Source organism: Hevea brasiliensis, chromosome 14 (assembly GCF_030052815.1).
Source record: "Hevea brasiliensis isolate MT/VB/25A 57/8 chromosome 14, ASM3005281v1, whole genome shotgun sequence".
NCBI lineage: Eukaryota > Viridiplantae > Streptophyta > Magnoliopsida > Malpighiales > Euphorbiaceae > Hevea > Hevea brasiliensis.
The window spans coordinates 13093920-13121577 of NC_079506.1; the positions used below are offsets into that span (position 1 = coordinate 13093920).

At 32.1% G+C, this 27658-nt stretch overlaps 3 protein-coding genes across 3 annotated transcripts in view; all 3 read left to right on the top strand.

Annotated features, from left to right (window-relative positions):
• Positions 1 to 521: 521 nt before the first annotated feature.
• On the top strand, positions 522 to 4565 carry LOC110666532 (phosphoribosylamine--glycine ligase). The gene is made up of 4 exons (XM_058135813.1): positions 522 to 1286; positions 1836 to 2209; positions 2434 to 2964; positions 3900 to 4565. The coding sequence occupies exons 1-4, from the start codon at positions 1007 to 1009 to the stop codon at positions 4314 to 4316; spliced, it is 1602 nt and encodes a 533-aa protein (XP_057991796.1). The 5' UTR covers positions 522 to 1006; the 3' UTR covers positions 4317 to 4565.
• An 817-nt stretch (positions 4566 to 5382) lies between these two features.
• Positions 5383 to 6031, top strand: LOC110666533 (translation initiation factor IF-1, chloroplastic). Its single transcript, XM_021827046.2, has one exon. It carries the CDS (start codon positions 5513 to 5515, stop codon positions 5945 to 5947), a length of 435 nt encoding a protein of 144 aa, XP_021682738.2. The 5' UTR covers positions 5383 to 5512; the 3' UTR covers positions 5948 to 6031.
• Positions 6032 to 27102: 21071 nt separating this feature from the next.
• Positions 27103 to 27658, top strand: part of LOC110652551 (KH domain-containing protein At1g09660/At1g09670) — a 57592-nt gene continuing 57036 nt past the window's right edge. The window contains exon 1 of the mRNA XM_058133342.1: positions 27103 to 27114. The gene's annotated coding sequence lies outside the window, so the exon portion shown is untranslated. The remainder of the gene's footprint in view (positions 27115 to 27658) is intronic.

A 27658-nucleotide genomic window follows, 5' to 3' on the forward strand; every position in this document is an offset into this window, starting at 1 on the left:
TTGATACAATTTTAACTTCTTTAAAAAAAGCAAAGAGAACTTAGAATATAGGCTTCCCTTGTAATAAATCATTTATAAAAATAAAATTTAATTGAATTTTTATATAATTATGTTTGATTAAAATATTTTTTTATTTAAAAAATTAAAATTTTTTATTTTAAATATTAAAACTAATAAAAAATTAATTGAATCAAATGCTTAACAAATTCTGACTTTCAAACAGGAGATAGAGATTTTTTAAAGAAGGTAGAGACATATTGAGATTAGAGTAGTTACTTAAAATATTCTCAAATGTTAGAATATGAAATCTGTTTATTATAATTTAAAATTAATTAATAATATATTTATTTTTCTTGTGATTTCATTGCTTATTTTAAGATAAGGCTTCATTGATGTAAGTGGGTAGAGATGTGAAACATGTGAAGAGTTAATTTGCCTACCTTTCATTTAATTTCAAAAAGAAATTAAATTAAAATAAAATAAAATATATTCATGATAATTACAATACAACATTCCACAATGAATCTAATAACACTAGATCGAACTCGAGGATTAGACTATACCACCTCATCCAATTTATCATCAGGCCACCACTTTTCTTGAAACAAATGCTTAAGACACCATAAAATCAATAAAATTTTCTCTTTATCAATGCCCAGTGACCTTAAACTGCCAGCATGGTCATTCGTCACCCCGGAATGGATCGGGCTGAGAAGTGAGGACCACAACATCAGCAATCCCATTCTTCCATGGCCGCCCAAGCACCTTTCTAACGTGTTCTTGATTTTGTCTTGCATTTACTTGCCATTTCTTTCTCCTCCCTTTTATGCATACTCGTCACTCCCTCACTCGTCACTGCTCCTTTCTGGAGGTTTTGTCCATAAAAGGCCTTAAACGACAGCCTAAAAATCCATGTCTTTCTTTTTCCTTCTCGTCCTCCAAATTCTAGTGCCAGAGCTGAGAATTCTTGGGATTCCAGGGGGTATTTTTTGAGGACAAAATAGAGATGTCTTGTGCTACTGTAAACCGGATACCTTCTCTGAAACTCAATGGCAACTCCACCAACGCCAACTCTTTGCCATTATCAAACAGTCTCTCTTGCTTCTTTGGCAACTCCTCTTCTTCTTTCTTCTTTCCGGGGCCCTTGATTTCCAGTCACAGCAAAAATCATTGTTATTTCCGCCATGTAATCAAGGGCTATAGGTCGTTTTCCTCCGTGTTTAAGTGTGTTTCCCAAAAATCAGAGCCGTCAGTTTCGATTAATGCCCATGGAAACGGTGCTTCTGGTAAGAACAGGGATTTTATTGTTTGGTATTTCTTTTGTTATTTTTACCCAAAAAATTGATTCTTTTAACTCTAATTCACTTAATTGTGGCAACTTTTATGGTTTTTGGTGTTTTGTGTGGGTCTTGAGCTTTCTGTTTGCAAGAGAAGATGAAAAATTTTGTGCAGAAATGTATATTCAATAGTACTTAGAGAGATGAAAGTGCATTGTTAAGAGTACGAGTTTTAATACTCTGAAGTCATTTGAGTATTGTTAAATTGCGAGGTGGTTCATGTTTGCTTACTTAAGTGGTTCCACTGATTATCTCATTAAGAGTTATATAATGAATGCAATTTGTGGAATTCTTGGTTTTTTCCAAATGATTGATTACATTGGTGTTTATATTTTTTTTGTCTTGGAAATGCACCACAGGAGCGTCTCTAGTGCACGAGGCTGCCCATAATTTTTTGTGTAGATTGATGGTATGAAGTGTTGGATTGAAGTGGTTGTGATGATTCTATCCCCTTATTTTGTTAATTACTGATAGTTATTTTATCTTCTAATGTTGCAGAAGAGAGAGTGATTGTGTTGGTTATTGGTGGAGGGGGAAGAGAACATGCACTTTGTTATGCATTGCAACGATCTCCCTCTTGTGATGCTGTCTTCTGTGCTCCTGGCAATGCAGGGATTTCCAACTCTGGGCATGCCACTTGTATTCCAGACCTTGACATTTCTGATAGCTCAGCTGTGATATCATTCTGCCGCAAATGGAGTGTAGAACTGGTTGTTGTTGGACCGGAGGCACCTCTGGTTGCTGGCCTTGCAAATGATCTAGTGAAGGCTGGAATCCCTACTTTTGGCCCATCTGCAGAGGCTGCAGCTTTGGAAGGTTCAAAGAACTTTATGAAGAGCTTGTGTGACAAATATGGAATTCCTACTGCGAAGGTTTTTTTCCCCCTTTACTTTTAGTTTTGATTACCATATGGTGCATGCTAAGAAAGTTAATTGCTTGTGCTGAATTCAACCAGCTGGGAAACATAATTTAGATTTTACTGTGCTCATAAAAGGGTCTTTGGTCAAACAAATATTTTTGAAGTCTTAATTTTCTCTGCATTCCTGTTTCTTTGTAGTAGAACCTCTCCTTTTGATGTTCTATTCTTTTGTTGCAGTACCAAACATTTACAGATCCATCTGTTGCAAAGCAATATATTCAGGACCAGGGAGCTCCTATAGTTATCAAAGCAGATGGATTGGCTGCTGGGAAAGGGGTTATTGTCGCTATGACGTTGGAGGAGGCATATCAAGCTGTGGATTCAATGCTTGTGAAAGGTGTTTTTGGTTCTGCAGGTTGCCGTGTCATTGTTGAGGAATATCTGGAAGGAGAAGAAGCATCTTTCTTTGCACTGGTGGATGGAGAGACTGCTATTCCTTTAGAATCTGCTCAGGACCATAAGCGTGTTGGGGATGGTGATACCGGACCTAATACCGGTGGGATGGGTGCGTACTCTCCTGCACCAGTGTTAACAAAAGAACTTCAATCAGCAGTTATGGAAACTATAATTCTCCCAACAGTGAAAGGAATGACAGCAGAGGGTTGCAAGTTTGTTGGAGTTTTATATGCTGGGTTAATGATAGAGAAGAAGTCTGGCTTGCCTAAGCTAATTGAGTATAATGTGCGGTTTGGAGATCCAGAATGCCAGGTTAGTTACAAACCCACAATATGCATTACATAATCTCTCTCTTGAGGGAGCTGGAGTGGGTAAAATTTACTTATTATGGAATTAATTAATGGCATTGCGAAAGCTCATGGGGGTATATCCGTATTTGGCAGACTCAGGTCACCTATGGCCTTCAATGAGTGCTGTATCTAGGTGCACAGTTTAATGAGGAATGGAATTTGGGACCTCTCATATAGCATAAATTAGTATTTTTTGAAATTCATATCATACATAGACAGTTATCTAGGTCCTTACTAATATTATTGGTCAATTAGCGAAGAAATCTTGGATTATCTAAATCTAAATTTAAATTAGTCAGTGAGATTAAATCTGTTTGAAGTAGTGATCCTGCATCTTTATGTAAAAGAGAATAAACAATGAAGAGGAAAGCCATGAGGCTTGTCCTCATCTTCGTAAGTATTCTGTAATTTGACTTTCTGTTTTCATATTCTTGTTCTTTCTTATTCATATGAATAGTACGAGTTGTATGTTTTATGGCCAAATATTTATTGCATGATCTCAAGTGCCACTTTTCTGTCCGCTGCCATGCTTCTGACATCTCATGTATCTAATTTTGTGTCACTGCTGCATGGTTTTGTTAGCCACATTTTATGTAGGAGAGTTCAAAGCTAGAATGTTGCTGCTATTCAGGCTGTGTAAAATACTTGATTAAAATTTTAACTAGAGATGTGGTTTCTGTGTCCTCTTCAAATTATGATCATACTGTCAATTGACATTATTGCCTTCGATGTACTTGGGGTTTAGACTATATGCATGTTACAATAAACTGGATGAGAATTACAGAATTACATTTTAGTTGTTGTGATTGTTTCTTAAATACTGCAAAAAATATAATATTTAAGTAGTTGTGACCTAAATTTTATGTGGGGTTTCTTTTGGTTCATCTTAATATACAGGTTCTAATGGTTAGGTTGGAATCTGATCTTGCACAAATTCTGCTTGCCGCATGTAGAGGAGAATTAAGTGGAGTATCACTGAACTGGTCCCCAGGGTCTGCCATGGTGGTGGTAATGGCAAGTAAAGGCTACCCTGGATCCTATGAGAAAGGGACTGTGATTGGAAACCTTGAAGAAGCTCAAAATGTTGCTCCAACAGTTCAGATATTTCATGCTGGAACTGCTTTGGATGCAGATGGCAACTTCATTGCGACTGGGGGCCGGGTGCTGGGGGTTACTGCCAAGGGAAGAGATCTTCAAGAGGCAAGGGATAGAGCCTATCAGGCAGTTGAGGAAATCAACTGGCCGGGAGGGTTCTACCGCCGGGACATTGGATGGAGAGCACTTCCCCAGAAGCAATTTGCTACAAGAAAATAAATTAACACTGAGGTAATGAATGCTGCCCATTTGAGAATGCAAACATATTGTAGGATGTTTTGAATCATCCATGGAATAGAAATGGTGACCCATCAGAGGCCATACAGGCATACCTTAAATTTGAAATAGTTCTATTTGTTAAAGGATACTCTTCAGAAATCTTTGTTTTCCATTGAACTGATAAAATGGTTACCTGGTTGCCATTTTTTTTTAAAGAATAACAACAGAAATCATCAGCTTTTCAGATCATGTACTTGCATGGATGGATAGATATCTCTAATTAATTGCTAATCTTAAATAATCTTGGGATTTTTAAATTTGAGGGAATGTCTATAATTGGTTTGTTAGCCATCGAAAACACCTAAAAAATATTATTATCTTTATAATTAAAATCAAATTTACAAAATATATAATGGACAAAAATGGACTAATGGACAAAAATGTTTTCAAGGTTCGAATTTCCGAGCCTTTAATTTTTCATATTACCTGATAATAATACAGATATTAAATTATTAATTTAATGATCAATAATTATTAAATTATTAATTCAATATCTACTAAATTATATTTTTTCAGCTTGGAAACACGATATTCAAACAAGAAAAGAATTTACCCAAAAAATACAAAAAAGTTATAAAAAAAATTAGGTAAATTACCATTAGTTCCTTTAATCTATTAAAATTATTTACTTAATCTATTTTTTTATAATTAAAACGTTTTTATATTTTATAAAATCAAATTTTTTAATCATTCTTTTAAAATTTTGTCAAAAAAGACATTAATCAATTTGTTTTAAGCTTATCAGAAGAATTAAATAGTGTGAATAATTAAAATTATATGGATTGAATAGTATAAATATTTAATGTTAAAACATGTTGATTAGTGTTTTCTTTGATAGAATGATTAAAAAATTTAATTTTATAAATTTTAGAGATATTTTAATTAAAATTTTTAAAAAATAGAGATTATGTTATTAATTTTGATAAAGTATAGGGACCTAATTGTAATTTATACAAATACCTTTGAAATAATCCCTTCAAAAACCAACTGCTTGGCTAGTTTTGGCTTAGCTATTCGGCAGGCTCAGTTCCTCCCTCTTTCCACCACACATCGCTCCTCTTCCAAAGCCTGGGTGTCTCCTCCTTCCCCAACTCTCTTTCCCTCCAATTTTAACTTCCGATTTGCCTCTCAAGAAGATGACCTCCACCACCGCCCAAGTCCACATCCTCGCCGCACCCGGGTTCTCTTCTCCGTCCTCTACAAAACCGACCACTCTTTCTCCGAGAACAGTCTTCTTTAGCCAGGGAATCGTCATCAAAACGACGCCGCTCAACCTCTCAATTTCACCTCCACCTCCAAGATTCGATGTTTCAACACATGCAAAGGGCAATCCAACTGGGGAGCAGAAATGGACCCATGAAGGTTCAGTGACCGAATCGCTCCCCAACGGTATGTTTCGGGTTCGCTTAGACAATGCAGATGTGATTATAGGGTATATTTCGGGCAAGATAAGGAAGAATTTTGTGCGGATATTGCCTGGAGATAGAGTTAAGGTTGAGGTCAGTCGATACGATTCCTCTAGAGGCCGTATTGTTTATAGAATGCGTAACAGAGATCCCAGCAATGATTAATTTGTTTCATTTTGCCTCTAATTTTCATGCAATTTGTGGGAAATTTGAAATCAAGCTTTAAAGTTTGCATCTTTTTTGAGTTTATCTTCTTAATTGTATAATTTTTAGTTCTTGTTTGGAAGGGTATTTGTGCATTTGATTGTGGGAAATGCTGTCTTTGAGCAGAATGCACCTTTGAGAAAGCAGAGGATCAATAAGACCCCTTGCATCCTTAATCTCACTGCATTAACTAATTAATTTATTAGCTCAAGGAATTGACTCAGACCAAAGGCAAAAAGATTCTTTTATATTATTCTTGATAAGAGGCCATTGGAGGCTGTTGTGTGTACTTGGAGCTTTCTGCATCTCTTCTACAAGTCTCCAACTTTATAAGTTAAATTCCTTTAACCATTACATTACATCCCCAATTTCTTTATCCCTTTATTAAATGCACAAAGAATCGTGTTTGCAACTTCTAATTTAGCAATTGGAAGACCAAACAAATCCAAGTGCATCCCAAACAAGCTCTAAGAGGGATCACATTACTAATCTTGACAACTACTTTACTTTAGGACTCTTGTAAAGATCACAAATGTAGTATGCATTTACAGTTGCTTAGAGCACTGCATAGAGAACCTGTTTGGGCAGTTGCTCATCCTGTTTTTGTAGTTGCTTATTCTTAGAATCCAGTAGTTGCTTAAACACTGTCTGCTGGTTGCCTGATCACTTCTTTCCTCGGCTGTTTCCCTACATAAACAAACTTTATAGCATGGCAGAAGCCAGTAACCAGTTTCTTGAGTGGCCAAAACAGAAGCTTTAAGGGCTAGAGGTATGACAATAACTACTAGCAACCCAACCCGAACACTGCTTAGTAAAAAGGAATTTCATTCTCAAGTCTTTCCTCTTTTTCCTGCTTTGGCCCTTCAACCAAAATAACTGAGATATGTAAGTGGAAGCCATGAAAATCACTGTGATACACATGGCTATAAGCATAATCCACATGGAAAACCTGTGTTTGAGAGGAAGTACCTCAAGCAGAAGGATTATGCTCAGAGATGCAGCGAAAGAGAGTGTTGAAGATGGCAAATTCTTGGCTGTTATATTCATCAATACATGTTATGTGGAGCTTGAATATCCATTTTCTGTCTATATCGAGTCATGAGTCATGAGTCATGTATTGTTGATGAAGCCAAAAAGTTGACATATCAAACCTGGTGGTGAATTTGATGCTATATTCCCGGACGTTTGCAGGAAAATCCTATGCTTTTGCCTGTTTATAATGTTTATAATCTAATTGCAAATTTCAATTTTCATTATCATTAGTTACTTTTTATTTATTGTGTAATTGCAATTAACCATCAATCGACTACAATATCAATTTGAAAGCAAAGAGAGAAATACTTGTACAGTGAAAATAGAAAGATGACAGTAATGAAATTGAAAAATATGAATCCTATGTGTTGTAGAGTTGTACCGGTGAAAGAAAATTGACTACCTAACCTCAAACCCCTATCAAAACCTTTATTCAATACAAAGGACACAACCAAGCCACAACTATCACAGCCATGCCCATCATGTATATCATGCCCCTTTTCTTCTTGTTGTTGTCGAGCTTTTGGCGGCGATCCTTCGTTGCGTGCTTTTTCTTCTTCGAAATTCGTTTAACGGGAAGGGTTTGCTCTTTCTTTTCCTCCAAAACCCTGTCACAATACTTATCGACGAGTTTCGATAGGTCCTCGCCGTCTTCATCAGCCAGGACAGCGAACATGTTTTCTTCCGGTTGTGGAGCCATGTCTTCATTAGCCAGGATAGCGAACATGTTTTCGTGCAGTTGTAGAGCCATATCTTCATCAGCCAAGATGGCGAACATGTTTTCATCCAGTTGTAGAGCCATTATGGAAGCTTTTGATCGTAGAGTTGAAAAAAGAAACAAAAGCTACACTGCAAGAATTGAAGTGTATAGATGCATGGTGCCTTACATAGAGAGACGTATATATATATATATATACTGGGAGACGCAGTTTGTGTCCTATTCATAGTTTTAAAAGGATTTTGATTTGGAATTGGAAATCCTGTGAACTTGAGAAGTCTTGACTATCAATAAAATCTCAGTTAAAAATCACTGCGTACTATTATTAAAATATATATTTTTTATTTAAATTATTAATTAATTAAGAATCTTAATTTTATTGACTAATTTTATTAATTTATTTCTAAAAATTTGTCTATAAATTTAGAAATAATAATTTTATCAAATTTAATATTTAAAATTAGTTTCACCAACTAAAAAATCTAATTTTTTGGCATAAAAATTATTTATTTATTTATTTATTTATTTATAGATTTAAAATTTTTAGTTATTATTTATTATAATAATTATATATTATTACTTTAAAATATTAATTAATTTAAAAATATCTATACATACACTTAAACTCTTAAAATTTAAATTTTTGTTTTTCTATAACAATTTAACACTTTAACTTTCAAACCCTAAATCAAATTCTCTAAAAATTAATCTCTAACAACTAAAAAAAAATACTGCAATGAATATTAATTATTATTTGTGAATATTTTATTAAATTTTTTTATTATTTAAAATTAATAAAATATATTATCTATAAAATATAATGAATGTGCTGATTATTATTTTTTGATAAATTTGTAATTTGTAAATTTTTATTAATTATAATAATTATAAGATTATTTATATTTTGACCACTTAATGTACATACACACATACAATGAGGGCTGAACTTGTGAACTGAGTAAAATATTCTTTAACTTTTTAAAATTTTAATGTTAATAATAGAAATTTTTGCTATAATTTTATTTAAATATTAAAATTGATGGTTGTTATTTTAATTGAATAAGTAATTCTAAATTTAATTTTAAAATAAGTGGATTTTTTTATATTATTTATGATATTAAAAAATATAGTTAAGCTATAAATTTTAATTATGTAAGCATTTAGGTTATATAAAACAAGAGAAAAAAAAATCCTATCCTAATTTAATTAAATAAATAATATAAACAATTATAAAACAAATGAAATTTTATTTACAAATAAAATTTATCAATTTAAATTTATATTCGTTAGATTCGATAATTAATTTTGATTGCAGCTGTTTTTGGCTTGTGGCTCACAGCATTTCTTTGCTCGAATTAATTTTGATTTCAACTAATAAAAAAGTCAGACGATTCATTAATTAAAATTATAAGATAAATATAGTATAATATTTTTATAAAAAAATAAAAAATACAAAAATATTATGTTCAAGATCTATACGGAAAATAATAATCTTTTGAGTAGTAATTGATTATTTTTATTTTAGGACTTTCTTTGTCGATGATAATTTGAAAAAGTAAATTAATTAATAATAATTAAATTTAATAATAAATATTCATATATGTAAATTTATGTAAAATATACATGGAATAATCACAAATTATAAATTTTTAAAGCTTATATTCTATAAAAGTGATTAATGAATCATAATAAAATTTATTTAAAATCCTTATAATTAGTTTATAATCATAAAAGTTTAATCTAAACCTAATAATAGAAGAGTAATGTATTTATTGTAAATTAAATATTATTATATATTACATATAAAGATTTTGGATAAAATATCTCAAATTAAATAAAAAATATTTTGAATCGAGCAAAATATTTATTTACTTGATATTCAAAAATTTTAATAATAATAATAATAATCAAAATAAATTATATATTTTTATTTTTAATCAAAATAAAATTTCATGAATTATATATATATATTAAGGCCATACTCGATAATACTATTTATTTTAGTAACCGTTAACTGTTAAATGATAGATGTTAGTGGTTAGCTATATAAAGAGATTATTATATCGCTAACCCGACTAAAAGTTCAGTAAAAATAACTGTTCATTAACAGTTAAATGTAAAAATAGCGATATAATCTTATTAATCTTAGTCAAAATAATCTATCAACCTCTAAAAATTAAGAGAAATAATTTTTCATGAATTACTATCTTAATATCTAAATAGTAATATAAACATTTATAAATAAAAGAGATAATGTTTTGACCCGCTCAAAGCTACTTCAAAAGCTACTGTCCATCAAAGTGTTAATTGCTGAAGCAGCAGAAGTCCACTTCTTCACAGCATCTCTCTCTCCATTTATTCTCTGCAATCTGTTTCTTTCAGCTTCTCAGCCGTAAGCCAACGGTTAACTCTCCCCATATAAGCATCTGATTTCACCATCTTGGCAGTATAATTAGCAGGCCTAAGAAAAGGGAGTTCTGTTGACTCATGGCTACAAGCATATTCCACATGGGACACCTATGTATGAGAGGATGCACTACTAGCAGAAGGATTATGCTTAGAGATGCAGCAAAAAAGAAAGCGTTACGTTGAAGATAACGAATTAATTCTTGGCTGTTATATTCATCAATACAGGTTATTGTGCAGCTTGAATATTCGTTGGCTGTCTATATTGATGCAAGAGCTACATGAGTCATGTATTCTTGACGGTGAAGTCATCTCAAAGTGGCGTCTTAAGAAAATAGGTCGAGTTTAACCTAATTTAAGGAGAAGGAGTATCTAAAATCATATAAGGGCACATGCTTTTATTCTAAATCAATATTGGATTTTAGCACATCCTTCTCATGTCGAGAACCAAATACGTAGAGTGTAAAACACTTATAGAATGCCTAAATATTATTTGAGAGGCTCTAATATCCTCATAAAAAAAATAGGTCGAGTCTAATTCAATCTCAAAAGTTAATTCAAGAAGGAGGAATGATTGAAACCATATAAGAGACGCATTATTTTTATCCCAAACCAATATAGAAATTTCAACCCATATTCCTGGAGGTTTGCCGGAAAATCCTATGCTTTTGCTTGTTTATAATCTAATTGCAAATTTCAATTTTTAAAGTTTATTATCATTAATTACTTCTTATTTATAGGGTAATTGCAATTAACCATCAATCAACTCCAATGTTAACCTTTTTTTTATAAGCAATAATAGGCTTTATTGAATTAAGAGACTCCAACAAGAGAAAACAAAATAAGGAGCACGATTAAAATAAATCAGAAAATAAAAGCAAAGTAAACCCAAAAGCAAATGTGTAAAACAAACAAACTGCTATGACTGAAGCAACAGACAAAATTGACTAGCAGTGACAACAAAATTGACTACCGTATAAAAAATCCCAATTAAAAATCCTACAGATTATGACTAAATAACCCTTATTCAATACAAAGTACACAACCAAGCCACAGCTATCACAGCCATGCCCATGACATATATTATGCCTCTCTTCTTCTTCTTCTTCTTCTTCTTCTTCTTCTTCTTCTTCTTGTCAAGCTTTTTTGCCATCTTTCTTTGCACGCTTTTTCTTCTTCGAAATTGGCTTAAACAGAAGGGCTTCTCTTTCTTTTCCTCCACCACCTCCAAAACCCTGTCAAGATTTATCTCCTCAGCTTGCACCGCTTTATTTACCTCTTCCAAAGCCACAACTTTTCCAAGAACAACTCCTTATATTCTTGAATATTACCTTTAGGTACTTTAGTCACCTGAACCCACTCATCACTGCCTTGGCGCTTGTTATGGCCATTCTTGAATTCTTCCTGCTGCTCCTTATCTCCACCATGATCAGGGAGAACCAAAGGCTTTGCCTTAAATATCTCAGCACTGATCAGGCCATCAGCTTGTTCTTGTTTCTTCTTTGGTTGTTGCCGCTTCTGCTTGTTCTTCTTCTCTTGAGGTGGAGAAGCAGTGGAATTTGCAAGGTACTTGTCGACGAGTTTTGACAGGTCCTCGCCATCTTCATCAGCCAGAATAGCGAACATGTTCTGATCCTGTTGTAGAGCCATTGGAAGCTTTTCATCGTAGGGTTGAAAAAAGAAACAAAAGACGTAGTTGGTGTCCTATTCACAGTTTCATCGTAGCGAACATGTATTGTTGATGAAGCCAAAAAGTAACATCTCAAACCTGGTGGTGAATTTGAACCTATATTGCTGGAGGTTTGCAGGAAAATCCTATGCTTTTGCTTGCTTATAATCGAATTGCAAATTTCAATTTTTATTGTCATTAATTACCTTTTATTTATTGTGTAATTGCGAGTAACCATGAGTCAACTACAATATTAATTTGAAAGCAAAAAGAGAAATACTTGTACAGTGAAAATAGAAAGATGACTGTAATGAAATTGAAAAATATGAATCCTACAGATTTGAATGTTTTAGAGTTGTACCAGTGAAAGAAAATTGACTACATAACCTCAAAACCCTATCAAAACCTTTATTCAATGCAAAGTACACAACCAAGCCACAACTATACCAACCATGCCCATCATATATATCATTCCCCTTTTCTTCTTCTTCTTGTCAAGCTTTTGGCGGCCATCTTTCTTTGCACGCTTTTTCTTCTTCGAAATTCGTTTAACCAGAAGGGTTTCCTCTTTCTTTTCCTCCAAAATCCTGTCGCGATATTTATCAACGAGTTTCGATAGGTCCTCGCCGTCTTCATCAGACAGGATAGCGAACATGTTTTCGTCAACTTGTAAAGCCATGTCTTCATCAGCCGTGATAGCGAACATGTTTTCGTCAACTTGTAAAGCCATGTCTTCATCAGCCAGGATAGCGAACATGTTTTCGTGCAGTTGTAGAGCCATATCTTCATCAGACAAGATAGAGAACATGTTTTCATCCAGTTGTAGAGCCATTATGGAAGCTTTTGATCGTAGAGTTGAAAAAAGAAACAAAAGCTAAACTGCAAGAATTGAAGTGTATAGATGCATGGTGCCTCACATAGAGAGACGTATATATAGGGAGACGCAGTTGGTGTCCTATTCATAGTTTTAAAAGGATTTTGATTTGGAATTGGAAATCCTATGAACTTGAGAAGTCTTGACTATCAGCCAAATCTCAGCTAAAAATCACTACGTACTAATATTAAAATATATATAATTTATTTAAATTATTAATTAAAAATCTTAATTTTATTGACTAATTTTATTAATTTATTTCTAAAAATTTGTCTATAAATTTAGGAATAATAATTTTATCAAATTTAATATTTAAAATTAGTTTTACCAACTAAAAAATCTAATTTTTGTGGCATAAAATTTATTTATTTATTTATAAAGTTAAAATTTTTAGTTATTATTTATTATAATAATTATATTTTATTATTTTAAAATATTAATTAATTTAAAAATATCTATACATATACTTAAACTCTTAAAATTTAAATTTAGTTTTTCTATAACAATTTAACCCTTTAACTTTCAAACTCTAAATTAAATTCTCTAAAAATTAATCTCTAACAAATAAAAAAAAATATTGCAATGAATATTAATTATTATTTGTGAATATTTTATTAAATTTTTTTATTATTTAAAATTAATAAAATATATACAACTAAACTCAACTCAACTAAGCCTTTATCCCAAAAATTTGAAATCGGCTATGTGGATTCGCTTTCTCCACTCTGAACGATTTTGGGTTAAATCCTCAGAAATGTGTAATGTTTTTAGATCATGTTGTACTATTCTCCTCCAAGTCAATTTAGGTCTACCCCTTTTTTTCTTTCTATCCTCTAACCTAATGTGCTCTACTTGTCTAACTGGAGCCTCCGTATGTCTACGCTTCACATGACCAAACCACCTCAATCTCCCTTCTTTCAACTTATCTTCAATTGGCACCACTCCTACCTTTTCTCTAATACTCTCATTACGGACTTTATCTAGTCTAATATGGCTACTCATCCACCTTAACATTCTCATCTCTGCAACTCTTATCTTAGATGCATACGACTCTTTCAGTGCCCAACACTCACTACCATATAACATAGCCGGTCATATGGCTGTACGGTAAAATTTTCCTTTCAATTTATTGGGAATCTTACGATCACATAAAACTCCCGTGGCACGTCTCCACTTCAACCATCCGGCTTTAATCCTATGACTAACATCCTCCTCACATCCCCCATCTACTTGAAGGACTGAGCCTAGATATTTAAAGTGATTACTTTGGGGCAGTATCACTCCATTCAAACTACTCCTTCCCTATCACCGGTTTGGCCTTCACTGAACTTGCAATGCATGTATTCTGTCTTCGTTCTACTTAACTTAAAATCCTTTGACTCTAGAGTACTTCTCCAAAGTTCTAGCTTTCTATTGACTCCTTCTCGTGTCTCATCTATCAGAATAATATTATCCGCAAACATCATGCACCAAGAAATACTCTCTTGTATATGTTTCGTCAGTTCATCTAAAACTAATGTAAAAAGGTAAGGGCTTATGGCTGATCCTTGGTGTAATCCAATTGAGATCGGAAAATCTCTTGTGTCCCCTCCCACTGTACGCATAATAGTAGTTGCTCCTTCATACACATCTTTCAATACTTGTATGTACCTAATAGATACCCTCTTTTGTTCTAACACATTCCATAAGACCTCTCTTGGAACACTATCATAAGCCTTCTCCAAATCAATAAAAACCATGTGTAGATCTTTCTTCACATCTCTATATTTCTCCATCAAGCTTCTAATGAGAAATATCGCTTCCATAGTTGAACGACCGGGCATGAAACCAAATTGATTGAGAGAGATAGAAGTATCATGACGTAGTCGATGCTCCACAACTCTCTCCCACAACTTCATAGTATGGCTCATGAGTTTAATTCCCCTATAGTTTGAACAACTCTGTATGTCTCCCTTATTTTTAAAAATAGGTACTAAAATACTCTTCCTCCATTCATCAGGCATTTTCTTTGAGTTTAGAATCTTATTAAATAATTTAGTTAACCATGCCACTCCCATATCTCCCAAACACTTCCACACTTCAATTGGTATTTCATCGGGTCCACAGGCTTTATCCACTTTCATTCTCTTAAGTGCTTCCTTTACTTCTAAAGATATAATCCTTCTAGTATAATTCACATTCTTTTCTATTGTTCTATAATCTATATTCACGCTATTACCATTTTGACATTATTAAAGAGATCATTAAAATAATTTCTCCATCTTTCTTTAATGTCCTCATCTTTCACCAACACTTTTCCTTCTTTATCCTTAATGCACCTAACTTAATTGAGATCTTGACATTTCCTTTCTCTCCTCCTTGCTAATCTATAAATATCTTTCTCCCCTTCTTTAGTTCCAAGTTTCTCCTATAACTTTTCAAAGGCCTATGCTCTTGCTTGACTAACTGTCTTTTTTGCCTCTTTCTTTGCTATCTTGTATTGTTCATATGCCTCATTATTATCAAATTTAGGTAATTTCTTATACCATTCCCTTTTTCTCTTCACTGCCTTTTGTACTTCCTTATTCTACCACCATCTCTCTTTTGAGGGTGGTCCATGTCCTTTAGACTCTCCAAGTACTTTTCTAGCTACTTCTCTAATCTTTGATGCCATCTGTATCCACATATCATTGGCCTCCATATCCAGCTTCCATACTTTGGACTCGAGAAGCTCATTTTTTAACTTCACTTGCTTTACTCCTTTGAACTCCCACCACTTTGTTCGAGCTACACTATTTCTTCTGACCTTACTTGAATTGTTCCTAAACTTGACATCCAAGACCACCAGCCGATGTTGACTTGTTAAAGCTTCTCCTGGAATGACCTTGCAATCCTTGCATAGAGCTCTATTTGTCTTCCTAGTTAAGAGGAAGTTGATTTGGCTTCTATGTTGCCCACTTTTGAAAGTCACTAAATGTGACTCTCTTTTTATAAAGTAGGTATTTGCTAGTATTAAGTCGTATGCCATAGCAAAATCCAAGATGCTTTTTCCCTCCTCATTTTGACTGCCAAAACCAAAACCTCCATGAACATTCTCATAACCTTGTCTATCACTTCCTACATGCCCATTCAAATCTCCACCAATGAAAACATTCTCTTCATTCGGTATGCTTTGCATTAAATCATCCATATCTTCCCAAAACCTTTGTTTACTCTCACTGTCTAGTCCTATTTGTGGGGCATAAGCACTAACTATATTTATTGTTTCTCCTTCTAGTACTAGCTTTACTAGTATAATTCTATCTCCTACTCTTTTCACAGCTATTACTGCGTCTTTCAATGTCCTGTCTATGATTATGCCCACTCCGTTCTTGTTTCTCTCCTTTCCTGTAAACCACAGTTTGTACCCTGAATTACCTACTTCCTTACTTTTCTCTTCTACTCATTTAGTCTCCTGAATGCAAGCAATATTCACCATTCTCCTTTCCAAGGTATCCACAAGCTCCATTAATTTTCCTGTAAGTGATCCAACATTCCAAGTACCAACCCTGATCCTCCGCCTATCCTGTTCCTTCCTAATTGGTCTCCTTCTATGATATCTTCTATTGTTTTCTATCTCTATCTTGTGTTCTGTTCCACTATTTATTCTACTATCTGTCCTATGGACTAACTTCTTTACCCAGACCGGTCCATGATGTGGGAACCCTTGCTCACTTAACACCACACCCGAGCGCCAGCATGGCGCGTCGCTTTCGGTGAACGCCCTACACCCTTGCATATTTCTCACTACACCCGAGCTCCGATGTAGCGCGTCGTTAGTAGAGGACGCCCCAACGTTTATATCATTTGAATCCATATCATAGGGTGTGACGAAATTTTTACGCTGGTTGTCACCTACCGCAACCCTCTTCCTTTATCCGGGCTTGGGACCGGCTAAGCGCAAACTACCTAGGCGGAGTTAAAATTAATAAAATATATAATCAATAAAATATAATGAATTTGTTGATTATTATTTTTTGATAAATGTGTAATTTATAAATTTTTATTAATTGTAATAATTATAAGATTATTTATATTTTGACCCCTCAATATACATCCATACACACGTACAATGAGGGCTGAAGTTATGAACTGAGTAAAACATTCTTTAACTTTTTAAAATTTTAATGTTAATAATAGAATTTTTTTTTTGCTATAATTTTATTTAAATATTAAAATTGATGGTTGTTATTTTAATTGAATAAGTAATTCTAAATTTAATTTTAAAATAAGTGGAATTTTTTTTTATTATTTATGATATTAAAAAATATAGTTATGCTATAAATTTTAATCATGTAAGCATTTAGGTTATATAAAACAAGAGAAAAAAAAATCCTATCCTAATTTAATTAAATAAATAATATAAATAATTATAAAACAAATGAAATTTTATTTACGAATAAATTTTATCAATTTAAATTTATATTCGTTGGATTCGATAATTAATTTTGATTGCAGTTGTTTTTGGCTTGTGGCTCACAGCATTTCTTTGCTCGAATTAATTTTGATTTCAACTAATAAAAAAGTCAGACGATTCATTAATAAAAATTATAAGATAAATATAATATAATATTTTTATAAAAAAAATACAATATATAAAACAAAAATATTTTGTTCAAGATCTGTACAGAAAATAATAATCTTCTGGAGTAGTAATTGGTTATTTCATTTTAGACTACTAAAAAAATTTTCTTTGTCAATAATAATCGGAAAAATTAAATTAATTGTTGTGCACTGCGGAAGCGTGTAAACTGTAAAAAAATAAAGCAAACATACAAAATATCAATGTTTACATGGTTCACCTTATTAACATAGAGCTACATCCACAGGCATGTTATCTTCCACTATCATCAATAAATAAATCATCATTACAAGTTCATAGTTATACTATCCATCAACCTAATTATATCTAAGAGAACCCATACAACATCAAACTGCTCATAGTAAATATATTAGTTAGTATCTTTCAGTCTCCTCTAGACATAACCCAATATATTTACTATTACAACACTATACCACAAAAAGTGTTTTCAACTATATGGGCAAGATCCCTCTCACCAATGGATAAGAATTTATTTCGATTGAATTCTATGTCCTTACTCCACCTTAGGCCGAAGTCTCTCTCCACTGCAATAGACAAATGCCCCTCGTCAATGGGCAAAGCAAAATCCTCAGCAATTGGCAAGGCCCCTCTTTACAATAAGCAACAGCCTCACTCTATGAACTGAAATCCAAATAGCTTTTTTCCACCATTCTCCTATTTATTGTATTAATTCCCTCAATCCTAATCTAATTAGAAGTCTCACTCAATTTAGGAATAACACTAAAACAAGAATTCTACTCTATATAGAAAATATTCATCTATAGGAATATTTTTTCTACTCAATTTAAGAAAAGGTCTCTTCAAATCTTATTAGGATTTTGAGTCATAATTCTAACATTGATTAATAATAATAAATATTCATATATGTAAATATATGTAAAATATACATGGAATAATCACAAATTATAAGTTTTAAAAAATTCTATTCTATAAAAGTGATTAATGAATCGTAATAAAATTTATTTAAAATCCTTATAATTAGTGTATAATTATAAAAGTTTAATCTAAACCTAATAAGATAAGAGTAATGTATTTATTGTAAATTAAATATTATTATATATTACATATAAAGATTTTGGGTAAAATATCTCAAATTAAATAAAAATTATTTTGAATCGAGCAAAATATTTATTTACTTGATATTCAAAAATTTAAATAATAATAATAATAATAATTAAAATAAATTATATATTTATATTTTTAATCAAAATAAAATTTCATGAATTATATATATATATATATATATATATATATATATATATATATATATATATATTAAGGGCATGTTTGACAATATTAGTTATTCTAATAGTCATTTTAGCAGCCGTCAGCTATTTTACTAATTGTTAGCTGTTAAATGTTATAAGTTAGTGATTAGTTATTTATATAACTACTAAGGTCAAAGTGTTCGATAAAAATATCTGTTAAATTAATGGTTAAATGTAAAAATAGTAATATAATCTTATTAACTCTAGTTAAAATGATCTCTCAACCTCTAAAAGTTAGTTAGAGAGCTAACTTTTCATGAACCACTCTCTTAATCTTTAAACACTAATATAAATACTATATCACCAAATAATATAAATAAAAAAAATAACGTTTTGAACCTGATCGAAGCTGCTTCAAAAGCTACCGTCCAACAGTATCTAAGTGTTAATTGCTGAAGTAGCAGAAGTCCACTTCTTCACAGCATCTCTCTCCATTTATTCTCTGCATACTGTTTCTTTCAGCTTCTCGGCCATAAGCCAACGGTTAACTCTCCCCATATAAGCATCTGATTTCACCATCTTGGCAATATAATTAGCAGGCCTAAGAAAAGGGAGTTCTGTTGACTCATGGCTACAAGCATATTCCACATGGGACACCTATGTATGAGAGGATGCACTACTAGCAGAAGGATTATGCTTAGAGATGCAGCAAAAGAGAGAGTGTTACGTTGAAGATAACGAATTAATTCTTGGCTGTTATATTCATCAATACAGGTTATTGTGCAGCTTGAATATTCTTTGGCTGTCTATATTGATGCAGCAGCTACATGAGTCATGTATTCTTGATGGTGAAGCCATCTCAAGTGGCGTCTTAAAAAAATAGATCGAGTTTAACCTAATTTAAGAGAAATGAGTGTCCAAGATTATATAAGGGCACATGCCCTTATTCTAAACCAATATTGGATTTTAGCATATCGTTCTCATAACGAGGACCAAACATCTAGAGTGTAAAACACTTATAGGATGCCTAAATATTATTTGAGAGGCTTTGATACCATCGTAAAAAAATAGGTCGAGTCTAATTCAATCTCAAAAGCTAACTCAAAAAGAATGAATGATTAAAACCATATAAGGGACACAATATAGAAATTTCAACCTATATTCCTGGAGGTTTGCAGGAAAATCCTATGCTTTTGCTTGTTTACAATCTAATTGCAAATTTCAATTTTTAAAGTTTATTATCATTAATTACTTCTTATTTATAGTGTAATTGCAATTAACCATCAATCAACTCCAATGTTAACTTTTTTTTTTATAAGCAATAAGAGGCTTTATTGAATTAAGAGACTCTAAAAAGAGAAAACAAAATAAGGAGCACGATTAAAATAAATCAGAAAATAAGAGCAAAGTAAGCCCCAAAAGCAAATGTGCAAAATAAACAAACTGCTGAAGCAACAGACAAAATTGACTAGCAGTGACAAGAAAATTGACTACCATATATAAAATCCCAATTAAAATCCTACAGATTATGACTAAAAAACCTTTATTCATTACGAAGTACACAAACAAGCCACAGCTATCACAGCCATGCCGGTGACATATATTATGCCTCCGTTCTTCTTCTTCTTCTTCATGTCAAGCTATTTTGCCATCTCTCTTTGCACGCTTTTTCTTCTTCGAAATTGGCTTAACCAGAAGGGCTTCTCTTTCTTTTCTTCCACCACCTCCAAAACCCTGTCGGGGTCTATCTCCTCAGCTTTCACAGCTTCATTAGCCTCTTCCAAAACCACAACCTTTCCAAGAACAACTCTTTATATTCTTGAATATTACCTATAGGTACTTTAGTCACCTGACCCACTCATCACTGCCTTGGCGCTTGTTATGGCCATTTTTTAATTCTTCCTGCTGCTCCTTATCTCCACCATGATCAGGGAGAAAAAAAGGCTTTGCCTTAGATATCTCAGCACTGATCAGGTCGTCAGCTTGTTCTTGTTTCTCCTTTGGTTGTTGCTGCTTCTGCTTGTTCTTCTTCTCTTGAGGTGGAGAAGCAGTGGAATTTGCAAGGTACTTGTCGACGAGTTTTGACAGGTCCTCGCCTTCTTCATCAGCCAGAATAGCGAACGTTTTCTGATCCTGTTGTAGAGCCATAAGAAGCTTTTGCTCGTAGAGTTGAAAAAAGAAACAAAAGATTAACTGCAAGATTAAAGCGTATAATTGAGATTATGTAAGTGGAAGCCATGAAAATCACTGTGATGCACATGGCCACAAGCATAATCCACAGGGAACACCTGTGTTTGAGAGCTAGGAAGTACCTCAAGCAGAAGGATTATGTTCAGAGATGCAGCGAAAGAGACTGTTGAAGATAGCAAATTCATGGCCGTTATATTCGTCAATGCAGGTTATTGTGCAGCTTGAATATTCATTGGATGTCCACATTGAGTCATGAGCCATGGGTCATTTATCCTTGATGAAGCCAAAAAGTAACATCTCAAACCTGGTGGTGAATTTGAACCTATATTGCTGGAGGTTTGCAGGAAAATCCTATGCTTTTGCTTGCTTATAATCGAATTGCAAATTTCAATTTTTATTGTCATTAATTACCTTTTATTTATTGTGTAATTGCGAGTAACCATGAGTCAACTACAATATTAATTTGAAAGCAAAAAGAGAAATACTTGTACAGTGAAAATAGAAAGATGACTGTAATGAAATTGAAAAATATGAATCCTACAGATTTGAATGTTTTAGAGTTGTACCAGTGAAAGAAAATTGACTACATAACCTCAAAACCCTATCAAAACCTTTATTCAATGCAAAGTACACAACCAAGCCACAACTATACCAACCATGCCCATCATATATATCATTCCCCTTTTCTTCTTCTTCTTGTCAAGCTTTTGGCGGCCATCTTTCTTTGCACGCTTTTTCTTCTTCGAAATTCGTTTAACCAGAAGGGTTTCCTCTTTCTTTTCCTCCAAAATCCTGTCGCGATATTTATCAACGAGTTTCGATAGGTCCTCGCCGTCTTCATCAGACAGGATAGCGAACATGTTTTCGTCAACTTGTAAAGCCATGTCTTCATCAGCCGTGATAGCGAACATGTTTTCGTCAACTTGTAAAGCCATGTCTTCATCAGCCAGGATAGCGAACATGTTTTCGTGCAGTTGTAGAGCCATATCTTCATCAGACAAGATAGAGAACATGTTTTCATCCAGTTGTAGAGCCATTATGGAAGCTTTTGATCGTAGAGTTGAAAAAAGAAACAAAAGCTAAACTGCAAGAATTGAAGTGTATAGATGCATGGTGCCTCACATAGAGAGACGTATATATAGGGAGACGCAGTTGGTGTCCTATTCATAGTTTTAAAAGGATTTTGATTTGGAATTGGAAATCCTATGAACTTGAGAAGTCTTGACTATCAGCCAAATCTCAGCTAAAAATCACTACGTACTAATATTAAAATATATATAATTTATTTAAATTATTAATTAAAAATCTTAATTTTATTGACTAATTTTATTAATTTATTTCTAAAAATTTGTCTATAAATTTAGGAATAATAATTTTATCAAATTTAATATTTAAAATTAGTTTTACCAACTAAAAAATCTAATTTTTGTGGCATAAAATTTATTTATTTATTTATAAAGTTAAAATTTTTAGTTATTATTTATTATAATAATTATATTTTATTATTTTAAAATATTAATTAATTTAAAAATATCTATACATATACTTAAACTCTTAAAATTTAAATTTAGTTTTTCTATAACAATTTAGCCCTTTAACTTTCAAACTCTAAATTAAATTCTCTAAAAATTAATCTCTAACAAATAAAAAAAAATACTGCAATGAATATTAATTATTATTTATGAATATTTTATTAAATTTTTTTATTATTTAAAATTAATCAAATATATAATCAATAAAATATAATGAATTTGTTGATTATTATTTTTTGATAAATGTGTAATTTATAAATTTTTATTAATTATAATAATTATAAGATTATTTATATTTTGACCCCTCAATATACATCCATACGCACGTAAAGTGAGGGCTGAAGTTATGAACTGAGTAAAATATTCTTTAACTTTTTAAAATTTTAATGTTAATAATAGAATTTTTTTTTTGCTATAATTTTATTTAAATATTAAAATTGATGGTTGTTATTTTAATTGAATAAGTAATTCTAAATTTAATTTTAAAATAAGTGGAATTTTTATATTATTTATGATATTAAAAAATATAGTTAAGCTATAAATTTAAATTATATAAGCATTTAGGTTATATAAAACAAGAGGAAAAAAATCCTATCCTAATTTAATTAGATAAATAATATAAATAATTATAAAACAAATGAAATTTTATTTACAAATAAATTTTATCAATTTAAATTTATATTCGTTAGATTCGATAATTAATTTTGATTGCAGTTGTTTTTGGCTTGTGGCTCACAGCATTTCTTTGCTCGAATTAATTTTGATTTCAACTAATTAAAAAGTCAGACGATTCATTAATAAAAATTATAAGATAAATATAGTATAATATTTTTATAAAAAAAAATACAATATATAAAACAAAAATATTTTGTTCAAGATCTGTACAGAAAATAATAATCTTCTGGAGTAGTAATTGGTTATTTCATTTTAGACTACTAAAAAAAATTTTCTTTGTCGATAATATTCGGAAAAATTAAATTAATTATTGTGCACTGCGGAAATGTGTAAACTGCAAAGAAATAAAGCAAACATACAAAACACCAATATTTACGTGATTCACCCTATCAACATAGGGCTATATCTACAGGCATGTCATCTTCCACTATCATCAATAAATAAATCATCATTACAAGTTTATAGTTATACTATCCACCAACCCAATTATATTTAAGAGAACCCATATAATATCAAACTGCTCGTAGTAAATATATTAGTTAGTATCTCTCAGTCACCTTTAGACATAACCCAATATATTTACTATTACAACGCTATACCACAAAGGATGTTTTCAATTATATGAGTAAGATCCCTCTCACCAATGGATAAGAATCTCTTTCTCTTGAATTCTATGTCCTTACTCTACCTTAGGCCGAAACCTCTCTCTGCTGCAATGGGCAAGTGCCCCTCATCAATGGGCAAAGCTAAATCCTCAGCAATTGGCAAGGCCCCTCTCTACAATGAGCAACAACTTCACTCCATGAACTGAAAGTCAAATAGCTTTTTTCCACCATTCTCCTATTTATTGTGTTAATTCCTTCAATTCTAATTTGATTAGGAGTCCCACTCAATTTAGGAATAATACTAAAACAAGAATTCTACTCTATATAGAAAATATTCATCTATCCTATTGAGAAATATTTTTCCTACTCAATTTAAGAAAAGGTCTCTTCAAATCTTATTAGAATTTTGAGTCATAATTCTAACATTGATTAATAATAATAATAATAATAATAATAATAATAATAATAATTGTAACACCCCTTACCCAACTACAGTGTAGCCGAGCAAGGCATGTCACACTCGGTGCCGGAGCACCCTATTTTATCTTACTTTATTCCTTTAAAAATTTTGTTCTCGTTATATTTTAATATCAATTATTTTTCTATGGAGAAACCAGCGGAGTTTCCCCTGTTTCTATTACCATTTGGCGTATTTTAATATTCACCTGCTTGAAATTTCAACAATATTTTCACAGTAAAATCGCATCCATACTAATCATAATTATCTCATCACACATTCAATTCTTGCAACTCATTTGCATACATGTCCATTCATACTCAATTTATGTATCAAAATTCTCAAACTTTATAATTTACATGATTTACAATCTAATTTCATAAATTCACAATTTACATGATATACAATTAATTACAATACCATAATTTACATTACAATTAATAACTAATTATAAATACATAAAATAAATTTTGTGAGCCCTATCTACATGCATTGCTGAGGAGGTGACAACTTAAATACTTCTGACACTTCTGCAGATCTGGACTTAAAAAATCCCAGTCAAATGTCCACTAGGTTTTAACTTCAGTACCTACGCGAAGGAAACAAATACATCGCGCTAAGCATTTCTGCTTAGTGGTGCAATAATATAACAAGAAAATAATATATACAAATAAAGAAAGACTAAAGTATAATACTAAAGTATAATTTAGATCATCGGGTATCAATCAAATTTAGTATAATATTTCTAATATCAACTATCTTATATTCTATTTTGTCCCTCTTTAGAAGTGCTGAGTTTATACAATAATAATATTTAATATACAAATTAATTCTAGGAGTATTGTATTTTTGGTTCCTACAATTCTGAAAATTTCATTTTTACTACTTGATTCAGTTATGTTTCCATTGCTAATATTTTTTCCTCATTTCATTCAATACTTTCTAAAGTTTTTAATTACTAATGTTCTTAAATAATTTCAATAATTTACATTGCCCAGGTAACCTATTATAGGCTTACTAAACTGGATAATGGGTCGTTGGCACTGGACACCTCGGTGCCTCGGGCCGTCATACCATGGGACGCGGAACGTGTGACACCTCTTACCCGTCTATAGTATAGCCGAGCAAGATATGCCACACAGTGTACCGGAACACCATATTTTATCTCAATTATCTTTCTCGTGCCTTAATTTATTTCTTCATGGTTATGAAGTGCAATTTGTGAAATTTAACTCATTTAAGTCATTTATAGAAATTATAAATTCATTTGAGGTTCCGAAAATTTTATAGAAAATCCGGCAGAGTACCGGTTAAAAATGGAGAAAACAGTTCTTCGGAACCTGTGAAAAACACTCCCAAATATTCATCCATATTCTCAAACTCCAATAACCATCAACATGGTTTCAACAATTTTCAACAATTTCTCAAACTTTCCAATCATTCAATTCACATCATATTTATACTCAAATCATAAATAAATACTCAATTTTCATTTATGAACACCATTTGTAGATACTTTCATTAATACATAATCACATGAGTTTCAATAGACATGACAAAATAAAAGTTTAATTACAAAGTTTACAAAGATACAAAACACAAAATACAAAATGAAGCCTAGCATCCTACCAATGCACTGTAGCTGAGATGTTACACAGGACACTAGCAGATCTGGCTCTCACCCTGACTGGGGTCTACTAGGATCACGCTCCGTATCTCCAGTACCTACGCGTAGCAAAAAGCAACGCCCTAAGCAATAATGTTTAGTGGTGCCAATAATAAAATAAAAAGAACTAAAAGAAAATAAATATGTAGTGTGTATATTGATATCTCATGCAGATAAATTTTTGGTAATTATTTGTACTCTTATTTATTGGTACTTGTTATATCCATTATTTCATTAAATTTATCAACTTCCATTTTTGGTTGCCTAAGTAACCTATACTGGATGACTGGACTGGATAAACGGGTAAACTGGCACTGGGTACCAAGTACCTCTGGCCGTCACACTATTGGTCACATAGTGTCTCCCAGTGTGCAACAGAACAGCTGATAAGCTGTAATAACATTAGGCATAAGGTCAAGTATTATCATAATATCAGAATGGCTAAAAGCCATAAAATCACAGAATGGTATAATGCCATGTGCAATACTGCTAACTGAACCCTATTGGCATGCCAACCTATCAAAACCAATCTTACTAGGTGTACTAGGGCACATTACAAAGTTAATGATTAAATTTTTATGCTTTACATGTAAGGTTACTATTCATTTTACTATTTAGGTCAAATTATTGACTTTCCAATGCATAATAGCTACATAAGTCTTAATCACATAAATTTACCACATTTTGGTTCCCAAAAGTGTTGGTATTAGTTGTCAATCCATACTTCTAACCAATGATGAATAAATTAGAAATTTCAGTTTTGGGTGTTAGAGTTTACTATTCTATTAGGCCATTTTACAGTGAGAATTTGACTAAATGTTCTTTATCAAAGTTGTTCCTTATTGTGTCTAGTTACATTTCCTTTTTTAAATCACTCCATTTGGAGTTTTGTAACTCAAGTTATGGCCTAAAAACCATAACTGGCTGGATTGCAATTTTTCTAGATTTTCTGGGCAGAATCAATTCTGCAGTTTTTGTATACTGACTGCAGGTTAATTTTTGGACATGTTATGATCAAAATTCGGGTTTGTTTTCTTCATGAAAGTTGTAGGGCTATGTCTCAGCTTTATTGGTAAAAATTCAGGTCAATTGGACCTTTCTACACTGAGTTATGACCAAATGAATGAACACTGTTCATTTGGTCATTTTGCCCAGGCAGAATGTGTGTTACCCGGATTTGGTCAATTTTTAGGGCATCCTAAGTTTGGTTTCTGGACAGGGTTCCTTCATCAAAGTTGTGCCATTATGTGTCTAATTTTATGTCCAATTGGCCTTGCACCAATTAAACCTACACAACTCAAGTTATAGCTGTCCAACCTTGCTGGACTCCCATCCAGACCTGCAGGTTACTCAAGGCAGCACACCCAACCTCAATTCCATTGGCACAAATCACTTCAATTCCTCATTAATCATAGCCAAATGGTCACTAATTGACCATTACAACTTTAGTTTATGTCTATTTTCATCCACACCCAAAATTTAATTTCAAAACCCTAACCCTAATTGACCAAGCCTCAAATTCATGCATCTTACTCCTAATTTGCTATACTAATCATATAATTTATACTAGGGATAGCTAATATGTCACTTTAAATCAAAGAATTCTCCTAACCCTAACTCATGTCAAGGCTGCCAAAATTTCATGGAACATAATCATGCCTCATTAATTCAATTTTTATCAAATTTTCAACTTAACTTAGCTTAATTTCATGTTTAGAAATATGTAAAAGCAAAGAATATGGCACTAACCTTATGAGCAGAATTTTCCCTTAGCTAACTTCAATTTTTCTTCACTTTTTTCTCTTCAAATTGCTGCCTCTAACTTGTCCAAGGTGTAAGATCAATTTTTCATGAAGAGGTTATGAGGTTTTATGGTGTAGTTGAGTGAGAAATGGAGCTTAGGTGATGCTTTAATGGAGGAAGAGAGAGGGAGGTGTGTTTTAACAGGAAGAAGGTGATGGATAGCAGATTGTTGTTTTAAATTTTAACTCATTTTATCCCTTTTTAATTAGTTTATAA